The following is a 20,723-nucleotide window of genomic DNA, read 5'->3' as shown; positions in this document are numbered from 1 at the left end:
GAAAATAAAATCAAGGCTGGAAGTACCCTCTATCCTTTACTGGCCCAAAACTATGCAAGAGTCTGGGAGAATGTGCTTCCTCCACATTGGCTCCCAGAAGATCATGAATTCTTTCAAGTTCCTTCTCTCAGACTGTACCCACATCTTGAGGCTGAGCTAGTCACAAACTGGGGTCTAGCACAGCCCAGCAGTTCTCCAAAGAGGTCCTCAAGACACAGAGCATGAGAACCTCAGGCTATTTGTTAAATGCTAACTCTTGGGCAGTACTTGGAGGTATTAAATCTGAACCTGGGCTAAAGCCCAATATTCTACATTTCTTGTCCAGCTCTCTGAATGATAACTAAATGCCTGAAGAAGTTATTAACTATTTCTTAAACAGAAGAATCCAAGAAAGAGAACAGGACATAGGCAGACAGGACACAGGGCCTTGTGCCTCAAGACACCTGTTTATTGGGGACACGACTCTGCAACAGGGATGACAGGAATCGTACCAAAAATAGCAACGTCTACAGGGCCCCTGATGGGGCTAGAAGGGTACAGTGCCCCCCCACCCTCACCCCTTATACAAAAATAAACTCTCACGCCTATGGACCAGCAAAAACTGGCAGAGCGTCTCCTCAACAGGGACACAACCCTCTCTGCCAGACCTGGGACCCCGTTCTTTGACCCTCACCTCTGCCACTTCTAAGGCACTGTGACTCCCCTGGGCTGGATGGGTATCGCCTGCCCACCCTCCTTTGCCCGCTGCCCCTCCACCTCTGGTCCGCCTGGGGCTGGGATTTGGGTCCCATACTGCCCCCTGCTGGCTGCTCTACCCAACTACCTCTAGTGCTCCCCCGCTCCGGCGGGGTAAGCTCACTAAGCTAAATCACCCCTAAGCGGGATCCCTACCTTTCTTGCCCCCCAGGCCCCGCTTCTCCAGATCTTGACAACCCAGGGCCCTCCTCCCCTTCCAGCGAAGGACTGGGAGGGGTCTCTCCTGATGGTGCTCGAACATAGGGAGGAGATGCATCAGCCTGGGGAGGCCGGCGACCCCGAGCCCGACGGCTGTGGTGCACTTGCAGATGCAAGGCCATAAGCTCAGGGGCTCCAGTGGCAAAGGGGCAGAAGAGGCAGCGGTGGAGGGCACCCCCAGGCCCGGCCTCGCCTCCCGGCCCCGCCCGTAGGGACAGGTCCAGAGGTTCAGCCTCACCACCTCGCCCATTACGCAGGGTCCTCCCAGGGCTGGCCGGCTTCCGACGCGACCCCGGCCCTGCGCCACTTGAAGGAGGCCGGGGACTTGCAGCGCCCTCCACCCAGGTCACAGACTGCTGAGCCGGCTTGGCTCCTGAGGATGGGGCTGAACCCCGCTGGGTAGGGGGCGGTGGCTCCGGGGGTGGCCCAGGGCCTGCACCACTCCTCTGCTCCCGGTGGTGACGCTGCAGGTGATACTTGAGTGAGCCAGACTGGGTGCCTGCATAGTCACAATGCGGACACTTGTAGGGGCGCTCACCTGGGGAGAAGAGGTGGGATAAGGTCATGAAGTCAAAATCACTGCACACCCCCATTTTTGCATTCTGCTCAATTTACTGACTTCATCCTCAGTACTGGGCACAAACCCTGCCTCTCTCACTGGCTCTGATTTAATAAAGAACATTTTCCAACTGATTTCATCTCATCAGTGTGAAGGCTACAGCAGGTCATCTCCAGGATTTCTGGAAGCTCTCATCTTTTTTCTCCCCTCCAGCCTGTCCTCACTCAAAAAGCTGCCTTCCTTACCTGTGTGCACTCGCAGATGCACTTTAAGGTGATGAGCTGAGCGGAAAGATTTTCCACAGAAGGGACAATCCTTGCCAGTGGCCCCTCGGCCCCCCTCAGGCCGGGTCCCTCCAGCCAACAGCCCATTTTCTTCTGCAATGAACACAAAGAGGAAGTTACAAGGGTCCCTTTGCACCTCCACACCCACCCACAGGCCTGCTTCCCCTTGGGTTCCACAAGGTAATAGCAAGTTTGGGAGAATACAAGGGGTTAGAGTTAAGAATTAGTGCCCTTGGAAGTGGCAACACTCCCAGGAGAAAAACAAAGAAAATAAAACAACCAGAAGAAAAGACTATTTTTTATAAAGAAGCTACAAAAGTGGTGACAGAGTTGGAGAGGAACAGAGAAGCAGAAAACCCAAAGAGGAGTCCCTACATACCCTGTGTGGCTGTTGATCTTGCCTGGGCCCCCACGGAAGGCGCCGAGTGCCCTGGCCCCTCGCCTGGGCGTGGGTGCAGGGAGGCCAAAGGACCCAGTGACCTGCCTCGAGCCCAGTTCTCCTCCTCAGCCTCCACCACCTCCTCTTCCTCCTCAGGCTCCTCCACACGGTGCCTTCGAGCCCTGGCTGGGACAGCTGATGGCAGTGGGCGGAAGCCTCCAAAGCTGCGGCCAGCCCCAGGCTCAGCCCCTTCTCCATTGGGCCGGGCTTCACCAGCACGGAGGCTCAAGTAACCCAAGAGGCTTGGGGGCTCGCGTCGCTCAGCTGGAGTGGGTGCTGGGGCCAAGAGGAGCGCAGGGCCCAGCGGCTCATAGGCCAGCAGCCCCAAATCAGGAGGCTGGGGTGCCCGGGCAGGCCCTGAGCCAGGGCCTGGGGCACGGAGAGGACCCAGCTTGCTGGCATGCACTTTCATGTGGTTCTTTAGGAACCAGGGCTCCTTAAAGCAGCGGCCACACACGGGACACGCATGATCGAAGGAGGCCTTGTGCTTGCGCATGTGGCCCTTGAGAAACCAGGACTGTGTAAAACTCTGGCCACACACTTGGCAGCGGAACTCTGGAGGCGCCGGGGGCTCCTCGGGAGCTGCAGGAGCAGAGGCAGGGGTTGCCTCACGTTCAGGCTCAGGCTCCGGCTCAGGAACAGATCTAGGTTCAGGCTGGGGTGGAGGCTGAGGCTGGGGCACAGCGGAGGTGGCCGCCAGGGGGCGCTCGGGGGCCCCATGGACCGTCAGGCTATGATGTAGCAGCTCCTCCTCCTGGCTGGAGCCAAAACTGCACAGACTGCACTTCCATGGCCTGTGCAGGATGTGCAGGTGGCGTTCACGCTCCGCAGAGGTGCGAAACTTGCCTTTGCAGAAAGGGCATCGGAAGGCAGAAGAAGAAGGAACCTGAGGCCGTGCCAGGCCCTCAGTAGCAGGATTGGTCTGCATGCCCCCTGAGCTTCGGGCTCTTCCCAGGCGAGCCTCCCGCAGTAATGCGCGCTCCTCCAACTCCAGCAACAGGCGCGCGGCTGGGCTTCGTGGGCGCTCAGGCTGGTGCGTTCGCAGGTGCGAGCGCAGCAGAGCCCGCTGCGCTGCGCGGTGGCCACAATGTGGGCACTGGAAGGCCTGAGCGCCTGGGTGCGCTCGCAGATGCAATGCCAGGATGGAGTTGAAGCGGAATCGCTTCCCGCACACAGGGCAGGGAAAACGCCGTTCGCCTGCACGACTCTCTGACCAGCCCACAGCTCCCATCCCGGGCGACCCCGTGCTCACGCCTGGCCCGTTGGAATAGCGCTGCAGATCCAGCTCGCCGTCAAAGGCTGGTGGCGACGGGGCTAAATGGCCACCAGGGACGCGGGGACGTGAGCCCTGTGAAAAAAAGAGGCACATAGAGCAAAGGGTGGTGACAGGCGATCTGTGATCTGTGGAGAAAACAAAGGCAACAAGGTCCAGAAGAAAACCAGGTTGGGTTTGGGCTTGACCCAGAGCGCTATTCGCCAAGCAGGTTGGGGAATGGATGAGAATTGGATGCTGGGGCCAAGGAGATAACTTATAATAGGTTAAAAGAGAAAGGTAAGTGGGGTAGAAAGCACCGTTTCAGATATTTGAAGGTTCAGGCCATGTCTCCACTCACCTCCATGGAACCCCTTCACATTCTTTGGTTCTGGGGAGTGCAGGGAAGAGGAGGAAAGGCTGCTAATGAAGGCAACAGGTGCTGAGGAGCTAAAGGGAGAGAGATTTGGAGGAAAGATGAGCCCTGATTTTCAGCAGTGGAAAAGCATCACCCCCAATCCCAGACTCTTAACACCCTATAGTCCTCAAACCTTTCCCTTCTTCCTATTTGCTCCTTGAGTCACAAGAGGGGGCTGCTTTCCTCAAAGACTCCACCCTTAATTTGCCAAATCCAAAAGACTCCCTGATAACCCAGATTTTTTTCTCCAAAATTATGTTTTAAATGCTCCCAGAACCACTGCCACCACCTCACACCCCTGCAGTGGGGAGGGGGGAAACATCACACTATACCCCTCTTTCCTTTGGGTTGGGCTGTGCAGCTTGATAAATGAATGGAGAGGGCTTGCCATGCTCCCCAGTTATCCAAATGGGATCAGTCACTCTCAGACCCTAACTGACCAGGCAGCCAAACATCCTTCCAGGTTCCACGGTCCTTGCTTCTGTCTTTCGGTCTTTCCCCCTCACTCTCCCTCCCTCCGCCTGGATTCCTGATCCATTCATTTCCATTCATTACAGAGACTCATTCATGCATGGGAGAGAAACACCTCCCAGCAGCAGAGTCTGGAGACAGACAGAGGGGGAGGGGCATGAAGGGGGAGAGAGCCAGAGAGGGAATGGAGAGAGTTGGGGGAGGAGTGGAAGTTAAGGGGCACTGCCAGTCTGGGGAAAGGGTTAAAAACTGCAAATACCATCTAGGATTCATCCCCTATTTCAAACCTTGGAGCCTGCAGTTTGATGGGGCATCTCAGCCCCTTTGTCCAGGCTGTTCCGAAGCAGGCTTTCCTCCTCTCTGCAGGGGAGAGGCTTCCTCACACAAGAGGAGGATTACACTGGCTCTGAGCTCAAGAGGCTGGAGTGAGGGAGGGGGGCGGGGCTGGGCCATCTGCACAGATAGGGGCTCCGCACATGCTCTGAACAGGAAAGGGTTAAAATTCTCCAGCTAAAATTCCCTAGGCCTGAGATGTACAGAGCTCCAGGGCTGGGGAAGAAGAGCATTGAGAGGAAGAGGATGGGGGGTGGGGGGTCCTATTCTAAGCGGCAGAGGTCAGCTTTAGAACTGAGAAGCAACCCCAGAATTAAAATTCATGGAAACAGGGCTGGGAGGATGACCAGAAGTCATCCAGTCTACCTTCCTGCCTCCATACAGATTGTATCTGGTCAAGGCCAGATGAATGTGGGCCTGACCTTTTTCGTTCTTTTTTTTTTTTTTTCCCCTCCCTCTGCCTAAGATAGGAAGAATATTTGAGATATAAAGAACTTTCTTACAATAAACATTATGTTACTGAGAAAGAAAAGAACTCAGCATTACCTTGTTTATAGATCTTTAATAGAAGAGAACTAGGTCAGGAGTCAGCCCTGCTTATCAGCAGAGAGAAGGCTCTAGAGGTCCAGAGCTTTCTTAATTTTCAACATTTAATGGATGTGGTAAGACTTCAGTATGGGACAAAGTACCTGTTACATGCAGAATCTGGGCTCTGGGAATATTAACAGGAGATTAATTAACAAAATGCCCTTGTCTAAAGGTCACTAGATGTCCTCTGTCACCATTTAATGTGTGTATTTCTATAGCACCAAATTTGGGAGTACACCCTCCTCCTCTGGATCCTCCAAATAAACCCCTTTCCTGGGGCCAAGAATCTAGCCAGGTTCACTGAATAATTTCAGTGAAGGTGAGTCAGAATAGGATTAAGGGGTACAAGGCTATTGTAAACCTAGTTTTACCATTAATAACCTACAACCTTCAGTGAATCATTTAACCTCTGTAATGTAAGTAGGTTGGACTAATTAGTATACTGATGGGCTCTTCCAGCTTGAAAGTTTTGTGGATCTAAATAACAGGACTCTTCTGGACCCAAGATGCTGAAACAAATGGTCATTCCTTCAGTACCATGGAGAGTGCAGTGGGCTACCAGAGAAGCCACTTTGGCCACCTTAATACCATAGATAGAGCTATGAAGTCCTAGAGGGGCCATGCTTGCCATTTTAGCACCACAGATAAAGCACTGAGAAAAGCTGTAGGATTTTCTCCCCCTCTCTGGGAACCGCAGTGGGTGGGGGGAGAGTGGTACCAGAAAGATTATTTTGGCCTTTTAGATGTCACTGAAAATAGAGGTAATAGAAAATAGATGTAACTAGAAAATTTTTAGTTAGTTATAAGGAGTGTCCTGACAGTTACAGTTTGTACATCCTGGAATGAGTTACTGAGACATCGTATTTGGGTCCCTCACATTCTGTTGCTCTCCTGGGGATTCCCGGAACATCCTGGTGTACAGCCAATCTGGTATATTCAGAGGAAGCAGATGGCCAAGAGGGAGGGGGGGTGGAGGCTGGGAATACTGCATGGTCATAGCTGACTAACCTATGGGCACATATTCTGATTCTGAGAAGATTCTAGTGCCCCAAAAACTGCAAGCAAAACATCTGAGAAGCTGGACTCATATCCAAGGCAAAATATAAAATAAAACAGAAAAGGGCAAAGCGTCCTCCCCAACAACAAAAACCCACATTGCACATGGGAATATAGTGATATATAAGAAGACCCAAACTGAAGCTGAATTCCCCAGCAGGAGTTTCCCCAGAAGAGGCCTAAAATCAACAAAATTCACTGAGACCTCCTAGACCCAGTCAAGATCCCCTCAATCATCTCCATTCCAGACTCCTGATCTCATGGTTGTAGTCAATAGAAGAAAGCACTGACAGATTTTATGAAGTGTCTTGGAACTTAAGTCATACGTGTATCAACTGTGGACAATAATCATAGATTTTCTATACTCAGGCTTAAACACTATCCATGATACTTGGCCAGACTTGATCAGAGAGTAGCAGTGACCTACTTTCTACCCCCACTGAGAATCAGGGGTTATCTTGCCCTTATTTGGATTCTATAGGGATGCAGAGCCAGGGTTAGGGATCAGAAATATTTCCAAAGCAACAGGCCAATTACTCTTACAAGCTAGGACAGCTGGTGTAGATGGGGGTATGGACCATCAAACCTTACTGAGTAGGTAAGGATGGTTGGTTAGTAAAAAGACTTATAAACAATAAGACAGGTACACGAAAGCATCGGCCAAATGGAGGACTAAGAAGGCTGTCCCCAGTCCTGGTGGTTCAAAGTTTTTAGGATCAAAGTGTATGGAGTCAAGGGTTCAGGATCTCTGGGGTCTAGTTGTAACTAGGTCTCTGTCTTTGGTCATTTCTAATACTTGATGGTTTTCACACTGCTGAGAATCCTATACCTCCCAAGTCAGCTAACGATTATAACCACTGCACTAAATGGGTTTTAGGAAAGGGAGCTTTAGGTGGTCTAGAGTCAAGATCACCTTGATCACACAGATGCCAACAGATCACTTTTATGGTCTCCTCTCCATGTCCTCTGAACTTCACTGCTCAGCTCCTCCAAACCCACCCTACACTGCAGTTTGCAACCTTTTAGGTTGAGTTCTTGGTGAAGATTGCCTTCCCTGGGTCCCACTGTCCTGAGTTGAGGCATGGAACCTCAGTCATGGACTCCAAATGCACAGTAGGAGGTGAGAGGAAGGTACACCTGCTGCCACCCCACCACAGTGAATTTTATCCCAGAGTCATGTCCTAACTTGACCCCGATTTTGAAAGTTGTGAAGGATCTGGGTTTGGGGATAGGAGACACGTAGCCATCCCTAAGTCTCCTTAACTACAGCTGACCCTAGAAAAGTCTAACCGCCCACATGAGCCTCAGTCCTCAGACTGGGAGGTGGGGAAAAGAGGGAGGTGGGCAGGAGAGTCTCTTGGAAAATAACCCTATAAGAAATAGGTTGGCAAGTATGGTAGGACCTGTGATCTCGTACAGGAGGTACTTCCAGTAGCACCCCCGACCCCTCCCTGGGAAGATAAGCAAGAAGGATGATAGGGGGCAGGGTGGGAGATAGGGAGGCCAGGGCTCTGCTACCCCGGGCCGGGAGAACAAAAGCTGAGTTACAGCCGCCTCCGCTGCTGCCGCGGGCCGAGCTCTTTGTGACACTTTGTTTGGGACGCAGAGAGGGAAGCACCCCCCATCCTCTACCCTCCCCCCATCCTCCCCACTCCCGGAGAGTTTGGGTTCCTTTCCCCCTCCCCCACCGGCCCTACCTGGGCCGGGGGGCGCTCATCCACTCGGGCTCGCGGCCCATCGCCCCGCACCCCTAGGCCCCTCGCGCCCTGCCTTCGGGCCCCTACAAAGACGCTCGCCACCCCCGCCCCCACCCCACCCCGTTGGCCCTTCCCCTTTGGTGTCCGCTCCCCCCGCTCCCCCACCTGGCCCCCCCTCCCGTGGGGCCCCCCTAGCTCTTCAGGCTTCCTAGGCCGCCACCCCCACCCCGCCCCCCCAGGAGCTCTGGGCGAAGTTTGCTTGGGGCCGAGCCGGCGCCCCTCCCCCGCCCCCGCCCCCTGCACCTGCTCCGAGCCGGGCGCGCGGAGCGGCCCCCCCCTCCGGGAGGGGGGGCGGGGGCCGGGGGCGGGGGCGGGTGGCGGGCGGGGGGGGCCGAGAGTGGGGGGAGCGGCTACTCACGAGCCCCGGGCGGGCGGCGGCGGAGCGGGCGGCGGCGGCGGCGGCGGCGGGCGGCGGGCCGGCGGCGCGGGCGTCAGCGTTACGTGGGGCCGGGGGAGATGCGCCGGGCCCCGGCCCCCCCGCCCCCGGCCCGGCCCCCGCCCCCTCCCCGGTCCCCCCGCCCCCGGCCCTGGCCCGCATTGTGTGCGGCGGGAGGCGGCCCGGCCATTAGCATGCGGGGGGCGGCGCGGCGGGGTTGGGAACCGCGCGGGAGCGCGGCTATGGCTCTGGGGACAGGGAGCTGGGGACCCCGGGAGCCGCGAGAGGCGGCCGCCAGGGGCGGGGTGCGGGCAGTTTGGAGACGGGGGGCGCTGTCGGAGGGAGGGAGAGAGGAGGGAGCGGGGGTGGGGCGCACAGACGATTCCAACAGGAGACTGGAAGAGATTTTGAAAGGTCATCTCGTCCTTCCCCCAGCCTCCAAGCAGGGCTGCCCCTCCCACCCTAGACCCGGACATACCAGGGAAGGAGTTGGCTCTGCCGCTGTTTCTGCCCCGACATGCACAGACTCAGACTCGGGGAAGTTCTTCCTGGGGTTTTATCTCAAAGCCTCTCCCTTACAATTTCTGTCTCTTTTTGGGGAGGAGGAGGGGCGATTATAGAGATAGTTAATGTCTGCCGTATAAGAAACATTATTAAAGTTACTCTTCCGTCCTTTCTGTTCTTGATAAACAATTCCCGTTCTTCCCTCTCGAATTCTATTTTCCATTCTTTAAGACACTTAAACGACTCTTCAAAACAACAAATATTTACTGAGTGCTTACCAAGTACCAGGCACTGTGCTCAGTGCTGTGGGGGATGCACAGATGAGGGGGATGCGATTCCTTCCCTTGAGACTGTAGTCTGGACGATGGCTACAAACTTGTAAGTAGTATATTCAGATTTAGTCAATATATACAGAATGCCTGTTCACATATTTAATAGTATAAAACCCTTAACGATAACCCTCTAATATAATTAGTTCGCATTTACAGATAAGAAAAATGAGGCCCAAGGAGTTTCTTTCCTCACTGGTCTGCAAGTTTAAGGATCCTTATGCAAGTTCAACATCTCACATCACAATTAAATAAAATTAATTCATACGAGGATTGAAGAGGTAGGAATAGACACAACAGTTCTCTGGATTCTTTTAAAATGTGATTCCCACTCCCCAAGAAAGAAAAATAGATAAAATGCTCCAAGGATATTGGCCCATCACTGAGTAGGGCAGAAGTGGCTTATAAGGAAGGCCATGTGCTTCCCAGGAGCCTGTCTCAAGGAACTACCTGCCAAGGGTCTTCTGGCTCAGTTTCTTCTATCATCAATAATAATTAATAGCTACTAAGATTTATGAATATATATGTGCTAGGTGTTGGGCTAAGCTAGCTAGTATGCATTTTCTTTTCTAATGCTCAAGGCAACCCCCTGAAATTGGTATTAACTTCCCTTTATAGATAAGGAAACAGATTAAGCAACTTGTTCAAGGTCATCCAGGTGGATCTGGAACTGGTTGTCTCCAGACCTCAGGCTCTGTGCCAAAATGGGCCTTTCCTATCTTTGAGCTGTATGTATTCAGGCCCAGCTCTTTGTGCTGTACAAATAAATGTCCCTATCTTAGGTTCTGAGTAAGCCCTTTAGTAAGTCCTCAGACACATCAGTATGACCTCATCATCAGCATTAATGGTTATTAACCACTCACCCTGAATCAACAACTTTTCACGGGCATGTTGTTAGCTTCCTTTTATCAGTGAACAAACTGAGGTTGAATTAGGTAAAAATAATGTCACAAGAATATGTCCAAGGTCACACAGCTGGGAACATGGCAAAACTAAGTCTAGCCCAGGCTGCAAGGCACCTATTCTCTCAGAAATATTGTTGTAGTAGTATCTTTCCCAAACAGACCACTTGGGGACCATCTACATATGTCTAAGTGCAGCTTATCACTGAGTCAAAATCAATTTCCCGCTGAAAACAATGCTCTCCATCCACTTAGTGTCCAGTTCAAGGTAAAACCTTCAAGAAAGTATGAGAGAAAAGAAAGATAGGAAATCTAGGGGAATTAAAACTTACCTGGGTTAGGGACAAAGTTGCAAGTGGTAAGCAGTCCAAGAGTAATACGGAATCTTACTAGGGCAGAGCAAGCTATTTGGTGAAGAAACCAAAGAGAGGGAAAAGATGATGGAAATATGGGGAAATCGAGGTCCAGGATTGATCGTGTCCAAAGGGATGCAGTGAGTGAATGAATCCAGAAGAGGAAACCAGATGGGCAGAAATGGGAGCAACAGAAAATGGGAACAGAGTGAGCCAGGGCTGAGTGTCTTATGAACTGAGGTTGGTGTCTACCCAGGGCCACTCCCTAGATCCATAGGCCCTTACAGGGACCTTTGCCCCACCACAGCCCAGCCCCCAGCCGTTCTCAGCCAGGATAAGTTTGTCATCTGCTCTGAAATACGAGGCCCCCAAGGAGTGCCAGGACCCAGCTCGGTCCCTTTTGGAGTAGCTGCTTCAGACTAGGTAGGTGTAAGGTCCTGGGCCTCAATTTCCTGAATTTTGGGAGTGGGCAGAGGGGTAACTGGGAGAGAGAGAGCACGTCCTGTCTCTTGAAAGACAAGCCCATAATGAATTTTTCCACCCTAGGAAGCACCCAGCTCTGTGGTCAAGGGAGTGATGGAGGACAGAGCCAATCTGCAAGAGCAGGAGAGAGCCAGCCTTCGTCTTGAAAAGCTACAGCACTGGGCAAGGCACAGGCAAAATGGACAGCTCTTGGTGCTGGCGGTGAGGCCAGGCTGCCCCACCCCAGGTCTCAGCATGCCCACTTGTACCCAGTTCAGTTCCATCCATGTTCAGTGAGCACCTATCATGTGCCAGAAACTGCTAGGCTCTTAGTGGGAGGAGGGTAGAAGAAACAGAAAAAAATAAGGCAAGACCCTTAATCTCCAGTAGCTTCTGTCAGATAGGGAAAACAGAGGTAAGTAAACTGCAACATGAGGCAGAACAAATTAAATGGCATTTAATTTTTAAATCTTACTTCCTTTGCTGCCCTTGGTTGACTACTTTCCTTCTGCCATGCATTCATCCCAATTACTGATCTCTAGAAGAAGCATGGTTTGCCAGGAGGGAGAAGAATCCTTGATTGTCCCCCCTGCTAAACTACCCTGCTCTGGCCTCCAGGTGACCCAGATATGGTTGGCAATAGCTATGGTACCCCTTGCTGTCTCAGTTGCCTGCCTGAACTCTGCTTGTCACATGGCCACAGCACTGCCACTTGGGTCTGGAACCTCAGTAAGACCTACCACAAGGAGGGTGGAAGGAGGGTTCTGGGGATCCCTCCCTAATGGAACCAGAGTTCAACACTTGCACTTCTCACCATTCAGGGTCTCTTAACTGGGACTGTCACCCTTGAGCTTCACAGAGCACCCCGTCTCTGGAAGGTGAGTGGGAAAGAGCATACATACTGTGTTCCCACCCCCCCCAAAACACACACACACACACACACACACACACACACACACACACACATCCCTCCACTCAGGAAGTAAGTAGTTAAGTGTTGACTAATCCTCTCTGCTGGCCTAAAAGACTACAGACAGAAAGCAAGGAAGTTAGAGAGCTGGTGGCTCCATTTGGGGGAGAAACAAGAGCTGAGTTTTGTTTTCAGCTAGACTTCAGGTGGGGATTGATATTGGAATAAGTCCCCTAGGCTGGGCAGGGCTGAGCTGGTTCACTGGCAGGTACGGGCCATGATGATATTCAACACCTTCAACCTGATCTTGGGCTTCATTGCGGTGGTGGTCGAGGTGATGAAGACAGCTTTGGGGTCTGCTCCTACTGCCCCCTCCCAGGTACTGGTGAATGAAGGAGAAGGTGGGAGGAGGAGGAAGCAAGAGATGGAAAGGGCAGGGAAAAACAGGGACTGGTCTCCACAGCATCCTCGGCCCTGTCTACCTGCAGCTGGCAGGCTTGCTGGTGCTGGAGCTCAGCGCTGAGGTCTTCACTCTAGGCGGAGTGCTGGCCTCAGCATATGCCCTATTCTTGCTGAGCCAGAGGAAACCAGGATGCTTCAGGAGCCAGAGTCTGCACTACCAAGAACTGCAGGAGGTATTGTGGGTAGGAAGGAAAGCATGGAGCAGCTAGCTGCCAGTTAATTTTTCCACAATCCTGTTCAGTGGCACTTAAGGAGAGACAGTGGGACAGGAGGAAAATGAAGGGTCCTAGATTGAATCTAACTGGTTTTCTGGCTTGGGACATCTTTTCCTCTAATGGTGGATAAGAGGGAATTGGGTATCTAAATGACTGGGACTAGAATAGGTGAGCAATAGGAAGCTCTCCAAATTTATCGAAAGGACCATGAGAAAAAATGGGTGAGGAGGAAGTTGCTTCAGTCTGGGCTTTCTCCTTTCTCATCCCCACAATTCACTTAACTTTTATCTGCTTTTCAGGGTCTCTCTGAGATGGAGGAGGTGCCTGGTTTGGAAAATGGTCCTATGGTGGCCAGCACAGGAAACCGAACAAGTGAGTGAGCTGAGCGGGCAAGGAGCAGCACAGATTCTAGGCCCTTCTTTCCTAAGGGAGCACCTTCCAGATTGCACCTCCTGCCAGCCCACCAAACTCAGAAGTTAGCTGGCCTCGTTTGAGACACGCATGAGGTCTGGAGGAGTTCTTTCTTGTCCCTTCCCCACGAGAGGAAGATATTCCTGGACCTGGGTCCTCCCTCACTTCACCGCCCTGTAAAGCTGCTTCCTCCCTTCCATCCTTGCCTTCCTTTCCCCACTGCTGCTTCCTCAGATTCAGGTCCTGTCCACTCTAACAGAGCCTACAAGTCCCAGGATGCCCTGCTACCCCGTGACCTTCTGGGAAATAAAAAACCTTCCCTCCGCGGCAGGGCCGCTATGCATCAGCTGAGTGACGTGAGGCGCTGCAAGTCAAGGCCTAGCCGAGAGTTTCCTCGGACGCGACCACTGGGCCAGCCAGCGGGGAGGAGCGGGGCGGACGGCCCAGCGCTGGGGCGCCTCCGTAACAGCCACTCAACCGTGAGCGGACTCTGGGCCCTCGCTCCCGCGGCTGGCAGCTTCGGAGCCCGGCGACGGCTGGGAACGGCGCTCAGTAGAGCTGGGGTTTCCCAGGTGCTGTCGCCGCGCCCCCTCGCACGAGAGGCCAGGTCCAAAGTCCTGAGACTTGGAGCGCGCGCGAGAAAGGGTTGGAGATGATGAGTCAGGAGCGCGGGGCCTTTCTCGTTCCCCCTCCCCCACGTCCTGGGCGTCTGCGGCGGACGGGCTAGCTGGGCAGGCGGGTGGACCCGGCAGGCAGAGGGAAGGACGCGGCGATCAGACATAAGACTTTCCCGCCTCTTGCTAGCACGCGGGTGTAAAGAGCCTTTCCAAGGCGGGAGCGATACTGCGCACACTCAACCTCAGCACAGCCCCGCGGACCTTTGATCCCGGGCGGTGGTCTGGTTGCTGAAGCTCTGCTTGCACTCAGCCCTCACCATTTATGACCTCTGCAAGTGTACAAAAGATAAGAAGCTCGGGTGGGCTTGGAGAAAAGCCCAGGAAAATTGGGAGTCCCCGTAGCACCGGTAGGTCAGCTTAACCGCTAGCAACTAGAAACTGATCAGAGCTGGAGTACTAAGAGAACTCACCCCAAATTCACATAGTGCCCAGGATGAGTATTCTCCTCACACTCATTTTTGTTCCCACTTGAGAAGGCGTTCTTTCCCTAGAGAATGCTGCTTCTCAGGTCTCAGCCAAGCCCATGCACCACTGAGGGTACAGCGCAGCCTGGCTGCCTTGCCTTGACATTGCAGTGGCGCCAGCTACAATTCCTTTCTGTGACACCTTGGGAGTGGTAATAGTCGCCCTATGAAAAGTTAAATGTGAGTACTAGTGGGTGGGGACAGTTCTGGGATCAACTCTGGAATGAAGAACATAAGATCTGGGCCTCCTTCCTCCCCACAATCTAACTTCCAGAATAATGGAGGGCTCATGTGCGAAAGGCTCCAAGAATAAAGACTTTCTTCAAAGTCAGTAGATGGTGGTATATGAGGAAGCTGGGGTTGTGGAGGGGAGATATGAAACAATTTGTTCTTTCAGCTTTTATAATATGATCAAAAGTCTAGATATTGCTTTCTAGTTCTTAAAAAAAAATACTCAAAAGACCATGCAAATGAACCTCCTGTCAGTCAGGATACATTAAATGACGCTGTGGTAACGACGCTAAAATTTCCATGGCTTAAAACCACAAAGGTTTATTTCTCATACTACATGTCCAAAGTAGGCTGACAAGGATCTCGGCTCACTGTAAGTTATTCAGATACTCGAGCTGAAGAATCTCACCATTTTGAGACCCTACTGTGTCACTATGAGGTTCAAAATGTGAAGTAATCGTGTGTCCCTAAAGGGGACAGTTCATTGACCAAAGCAGACCATATAATCACTCAACTTCAAGGAGGCAGGAGGGGCATTTTTTTCACATGTGTGGAAGAGGGGAAGCCAAAATACTTCAATAAGAGAAAAAGGGTTAGTCATTTTGGTGATTCTTGAACAGCTTAGCAATTGGAACTCATCATTTCTAGCAATCATGCCTATTCCTGCATTATTGGTTTGGTCCCATGAACTCCTTTTCGTGATGCTGGGATTGAACCCAGGGCCTTGTACACGTGAGGCAAGTACTTTACCAACTAAGCTATATCCCCAGCCCCTTAAGTGAAATTCTTTTTTTTTTTTTTTTTGCAGTGCTGGGGATTGAACCCAGCAAGGCAAGCACTCTACCAACTGAGCTATCTCCCCAGCCCAAAGTGAAATTCTTAATCAAACTTTTTCCTTAAATAATAATGGTAATAGAATAGGGTGTTAAGAAATCTAGGTTCTGATTCTGTTCCTTTAGCAAGTCAAATTTCTAAACTACATTTTGTTCACATGATTTTTGTCCTCATGTTACTGAAGAATCAAGGCTACAATAAAAGCACACAAGGGAAAATAAAACTAAAAGGTGGTGCTGGAGATGTGGCTCAGTAGTAAACCATTTGCTTAGCACATGTAAAGCCCTGGGCTCAATCCAAACACTGCCTAAAAAACAAAACAAAACAAAAAACCCGTAAACTAGAGTACTCAGGGGTTGAAAATAAATTGTCTATAGAGGCAAGGTATGGTTTAAATGACTGAAGCAGATGGTCATGAGGTAATGGGGAGTGTTGGAAACTGTGGCAAACTAGAGGATACACATTTTATTTAAATGTGTATCCCCACCAGTTATTGTTATATAGGAATATAGGACTGTGGACTACATAGTACCATACCTTCAATATTCCTATAGAAGACAGAGATTCTGACTTGTAAAATGTAAAATCTTCTGATTTTAAAATGTTGATAACTTTTTTTTTTTTAATTCAAGGACTAGATTCTGCCTGTAGTCCTTCAATTGTCAGTGTCCACATTACACAAACATATAACAGGATTCAGGATTTGGATGTACAATATGGTTCATATAGACTTGTGAAATATGAGTCTTGCAGGGATGAAATGAAATTCTTGGTTTTCAGGGAAGGGTCATTTTGCACCCCTGAGGATACTGTGCAATATCTTGAGACTTTTTTCATAGTTACAACTAGGGAAGGGAGAGCAAGGGAATATGTAGCAGAAGGAACTTTAGATGAAAAAGTCGGAAGATTTGGGGTTTAGTCCCATGCTACTAATGCCCCTTCCCTGGGCAGTACCCTTTGCCAACTGCGAGCAAAGATGGTTTGAAACTTGTCCTGTGTTCCTCAGGATCTCCCCCACCCCACCCTATTGCCAGAGTCCCCGACTGTTTCATGACAGCATTCTGCTTGCTGCATTCCTCCCCAGCAACCACTGTATCTGCCCCATTCTTCATCAGTTTGGCAGCCTCTGTGGAGAACACTCATTTTACTTGAAGTAGAACTTCACAGAAAGAAGGGACTGTGGCAAGGCTTCTGCTGACGTCAACTTTTAAAGGCCATGACCCCCGTCTCCTGCTTCTAAGCAATGGAAAAATATCCCATTCATGATATGTGGTTTCATACGCAGTTGAATTCTGTGATTGGAATGGTCCCCACATTGATGAATTTTTACCCTCATTTCTTTAAAATCCAGCCATTTATACCGAATGCATGATTACAGACAACTGACGATATTTTCCCAAATGAATTGTCTTCCGTTTCTCGACCTGTTTTTTCGCAAGATGGCTCGGGTTTTTTGTCCCAGGCTGCGTCCTCTGCCGCCATCTCGTGGCCTCTTGGCTGCCCGGGTCGAGGTCTCACGAAGCGCTTTCCTTCAAGGTAATGGCGTTTAGCAGTGGCTTAGTTGGGGCAAAGAATCTCTCCACTCCGTGGGGCCTCAGCAAATCCCTCCCCTACAGTGGGTCCGCGGAGGGGTGCCGCACTCCCAGCCGGGCGTGGACCCTGGGCATCGCGCAGGGGCTGGAGGCGCGGGTTCCCTTCCTGCCATCTGTGCCCCCTTGGGCCTCTGGGACTGTTATGCAATCCTGGCCAGGAGCCACGGAAATCAGTGAACTCACTGCCCAGCAGTAATCGGAGCTGACCTCGCCAGCTTGGCCTGATGACTGTTCGGCAGCCTCTTGCTACTCGCCACCTGAGGCCGGGATGCTCTTCAGCTCAGTGAGAAGTGAAGACACCCACATCGGTTTCCGGATTTTATTTTCATGTCTGGGCCGGGTTTATGTTCTCTATGTCCATGTGCTTTCTCCTGGTGGGCCTAGCTGATGCTGCCTCAAATTCGACATCGGACTGTTGGACCAAGCAGGACAAATGGCAGTGCTGCAGTCACTACTTCAATATCACCGGGTCTGTGCACTAGGGATCGGAGGCCCAGCTCAGTGGACAGGGAATCTAGGAACTGCCCTGAGCGGAATGCTTGCAACAGGGCTGTGACTCAGCACAAAAGGGAAGGCAGGAAAACGTTTTTAGTTCGTGCTGGGTTTTTTGTTTGTTTGTTTTTGGTTATAGTAATGCCCATGTACAACATGTATACAGCTCTAATGGACCCCGCCCCCGAATACACCCCCGCCCCGTAATAACACTTATATTAACTCCTAAGAGGAAGCAAGGAGGAAAGGGACTGTCTACATTTGGTGATTATCTTAGCCTGCTTTCCCCTTTATAATACTTCAGCGGGAAGGACCTGCTTATACAATTTGCTAGGTCAGGGACAGCCATACCTGGAGGTACATCGCTGCTAGTACGGTGTGTGGTACTTAAAAAATCAGATGCCAGTCAGCACGGATCACAAATTCAAAGCCAGCTTCAGCAACTTGGCAAGGCCCTAGGTAATTTAGGGAGACCCTGTCCCAAAATAAAAAGGGCTGGAGATGTGACTTAGTGGTTCCGTGCACCTGGGCTCAACCTCCAGTACCAATAAATGAATAAAGAAATAAGAACAAAATCAGATAAATCAGATGCCATTTACCTTTCTTTTCTTTTCTTTTTTCTTTCTTCCTTCCTTCCTTCCTTCCTTCCTTCCTTTCTTTCTTTCTTTCTTTCTTTCTTTCTTTCTTTCTTTCTTTCTTTCTTTCTTTCTTTCTTTCTTTTCTTTCTTTCTTTCCTCTTTTTCTTTCTTTTTTTTTTGTACTAGGCTGACCAAGACCTTCTGCCTGCTAGGGAAGCACTCTACCACAGAGCACAGAGCTACACCCCTGGCCCCATATACTGTTTACTTCATGGGAACCATCTTATATTTCTTTTATGTTCTTTCATCTTTGCTTACTTTTTTTTTTTTCTTGCCTGATTTCATTGATATTTTTTTGTTGTGTGATTTTCTGTTTTGTTTTGTTTTCTTTTTTCCAGTACTGGGAGTTGAACCCTGGAAATTGAACCCAGGGATGCTCTACCACTGAGCTACATCACCAGCATTTTTTATTTTTTATTTTGAGACAGGGGCTTGCTAAGTTGCCCTCAAACTTTTGATCCTCCTGCCTCAGCCTCCAGCAGTTGCTAGGTTGCTAGGATTAGAGGCATGTGCCACCACAACCAGTTTATTTATTTATTTATTTTTAATATTTTTTATTAGTTGTTGATGAACCTTTATTTATTTATTTGAATATGGTGTTGAGAACTGAACTCAGTGCCTCACACATGCTAGGCAAGCACTCTCTACCAGTGAGCCACAATCCCAGCCCACAACCAGTTTATTTTTATCATAAACTTTTCCTAAGTTCTGTCCACAGTTAATGAATTTTCTTTGTTGTTTTCTTTTACATTTTTCTAGACATTGTAAGGTTGTATTATTTACAATGTTTTCTCCTAAGTCCAAGCTCCCAAGGTATACTTTGTTTTGTTCTTTATAATTATGTGCTCCCTTTATGTTTAAAAACAATTCTATGTGACTACTCTTAGGCATTAGGTGTAAGTCATGGCATAGAAGAAATAGAATTTATGCTTTTATAAGCTTCAAAGAAAATTATGATGAAGAGAAACTGTTTTTGGTAAACCTGAGAAGTGAAACCAGGTCCAATGGTTACTTGCTATCAGAGGCCAATTTTAAACAAAAGATAGAGGGGGCGGGGGGACAACAACAACACATTTCTACATTTCTAAAGGCAAACTGCTTTGAAGTTGAACTCTCAGTTGTACTTTGATGTGTTAGGGTTGTTTTGTGCAATGTACTTTCTCATGCACAGACAAGTTGTTGAAGCAACTATTCAAATACCAGCTGAATAGTTGAATGAGATGACATTTATTCTCTTCACTCAGCTTTCGTTGGTTTCTCAGCAGTGATGCTGTTTATTAATTGATCCATCCATATTCTCTAATCTGAATGACTAGCCCTGGACAATACTGAAAATTAAGGTGGTTAATATTCCTCTGGTTTATAGAACCAAGTTTATCAACCTTGCCATTGTCGATATTTGAGCCAGATAATTCTTTATTGTGCAAGGCTGTTCTGTGCATTGTAAAATGCTAAGCATTATTCCCTGCCTCAACCCATTTGATGCCAGTATCCCTCTTCCCCTCTATTATAACAACCATGACCCCTGGGGAACAAAATCATCACCCGCTCCAACCCTGAAAGTAATGAACTAGAAGGATATGACTAGAAAGGTTTTAAGAACTTCTTGTCTAACCTCTCAAGATTCTTGTATTTGAAGAGACCTACAAGAACCAAACAGCACATCTAAAATCCAAATTTCTCCCCATATTTACTTCCTACTCCTCATTCAGAACTATCTATTTTCATTTTGTTATCACACAGTCACATGAGCTGAAATGCCCTCTTTGGGAGTGGGGGACTAGATATGGAACCAGGGGCTATAGAAAATATAGCCAAACATTCTACAATTTCCTCCTGCTCTTGAATGAGCCCTCTTCTCCCCACTGCCATCCCAAGTCTCCCTAGAGGCATAGCTTCTATGCCTCTGAGCTTATCCCCACCCCCCATGCATCTTCCACATCCTACATCACTTCCTTGCTTAAAAGCCCTTTGATCCTCCCTTTCAACCACAAGATGAAGTCTAAGCCTTTAAAAATGGTACCCTGAGCTTTGTGATCTGGATCATGCCCAACCTTCCAGCGTCATCTTCCACATCTGTCCTGTGCTCTTCACAATCTGGTGACAGCAACTTGAGGAAAGTAGCATTGATGTATGGACTTGAAAAAGATTTTTAAAAATGATTAATGGGGACTGGGGATATAGCTCAGTTGGTGGAATACTTGCCTTACACATACAAGGTCCTGAGTTCAATTCCCAGTACCACAAAAAAAAAAAAAAAAAAAAAAAAAAGATTAATATGTATGACAAACGCCTCCACACCATCCTTGAGATTGCATCTTCTTCCTCTCCTTTTTACTTCTTTTTGATTATTCCCAAGGATGATGATGATGACAGCAATGACTCAGTGGTGGGCTGGGTAAGAGTCAGGGATGTTGGTTGCACACATTAGTGAGATGTCAAAACAAAACACTGGGGGTCTGGAGGTCAAGCTCAATGGTAGAGTACTTGCCTAGCATGTATGAGACCCTGGGTTCCATTTTCAGCATGCACACACACACAAACCCTAACAGGAAGCCAAAGTCATATCATGCCAAAATAGCCGAGTCAAAAATTCTTGCTTCCCATATATATTTATTCCTATTCAGCTGTTGCCTCCAGTTCTGGCCCCACCTCAGTCTCAAGTGTTGCTAACTGCTGCTTGTCCTTCAAGAGTCATCTGCTCAGTCCTCACCCACTTTGGCAAGCTTTGCTGGCCTCTCCCATAATTGTGTTCTTCAG

The 20,723-nt window shown here is 49.8% G+C and overlaps 2 protein-coding genes across 11 annotated transcripts; one reads left to right on the top strand and one right to left on the bottom strand.

Moving 5' to 3' along the window:
* Positions 1-411: 411 nt before the first annotated feature.
* On the bottom strand, positions 412-14,477 carry ZNF219 (zinc finger protein 219). 5 transcript variants are annotated; one of them, XM_079126336.1, is made up of 5 exons: positions 14,123-14,477; positions 3,850-3,938; positions 2,177-3,584; positions 1,759-1,890; positions 412-1,492 (listed from the first exon to the last, which is right to left on the bottom strand). In XM_079126336.1, the coding sequence occupies exons 2-5, from the start codon at positions 3,853-3,855 to the stop codon at positions 888-890; spliced, it is 2,151 nt and encodes a 716-aa protein (XP_078982462.1). In that variant the 5' UTR covers positions 3,856-3,938; positions 14,123-14,477; the 3' UTR covers positions 412-887. The 5 variants fall into 5 exon arrangements, with proteins under 5 accessions (XP_078982462.1, XP_078982461.1, XP_078982460.1 ...); XM_079126335.1 differs by lacking the exon at positions 14,123-14,477 and adding an exon at positions 8,966-9,068; XM_079126334.1 differs by lacking the exon at positions 14,123-14,477 and adding an exon at positions 8,470-8,922.
* Positions 9,237-14,116, top strand: TMEM253 (transmembrane protein 253). 6 transcript variants are annotated; one of them, XM_079126341.1, is made up of 9 exons: positions 9,237-9,369; positions 9,480-9,601; positions 10,940-10,998; positions 11,122-11,259; positions 11,656-11,766; positions 11,859-11,915; positions 12,216-12,326; positions 12,436-12,582; positions 12,924-14,116. In XM_079126341.1, the coding sequence occupies exons 4-9, from the start codon at positions 11,152-11,154 to the stop codon at positions 13,002-13,004; spliced, it is 615 nt and encodes a 204-aa protein (XP_078982467.1). In that variant the 5' UTR covers positions 9,237-9,369; positions 9,480-9,601; positions 10,940-10,998; positions 11,122-11,151; the 3' UTR covers positions 13,005-14,116. The 6 variants fall into 6 exon arrangements, with proteins under 6 accessions (XP_078982467.1, XP_078982468.1, XP_078982466.1 ...); XM_079126342.1 differs by having other exon boundaries at positions 10,888-10,998; XM_079126340.1 differs by having other exon boundaries at positions 10,883-10,998.
* Positions 14,478-20,723: the final 6,246 nt, after the last annotated feature.

Source organism: Sciurus vulgaris, assembly GCF_902686455.1.
Source record: "Sciurus vulgaris genome assembly, chromosome: 2".
In the NCBI taxonomy this organism is placed as follows: domain Eukaryota; kingdom Metazoa; phylum Chordata; class Mammalia; order Rodentia; family Sciuridae; genus Sciurus; species Sciurus vulgaris.
The sequence above is the reverse complement of the archived record's forward strand: the minus strand, read 5'-3'. Positions and strand labels throughout refer to the sequence as shown.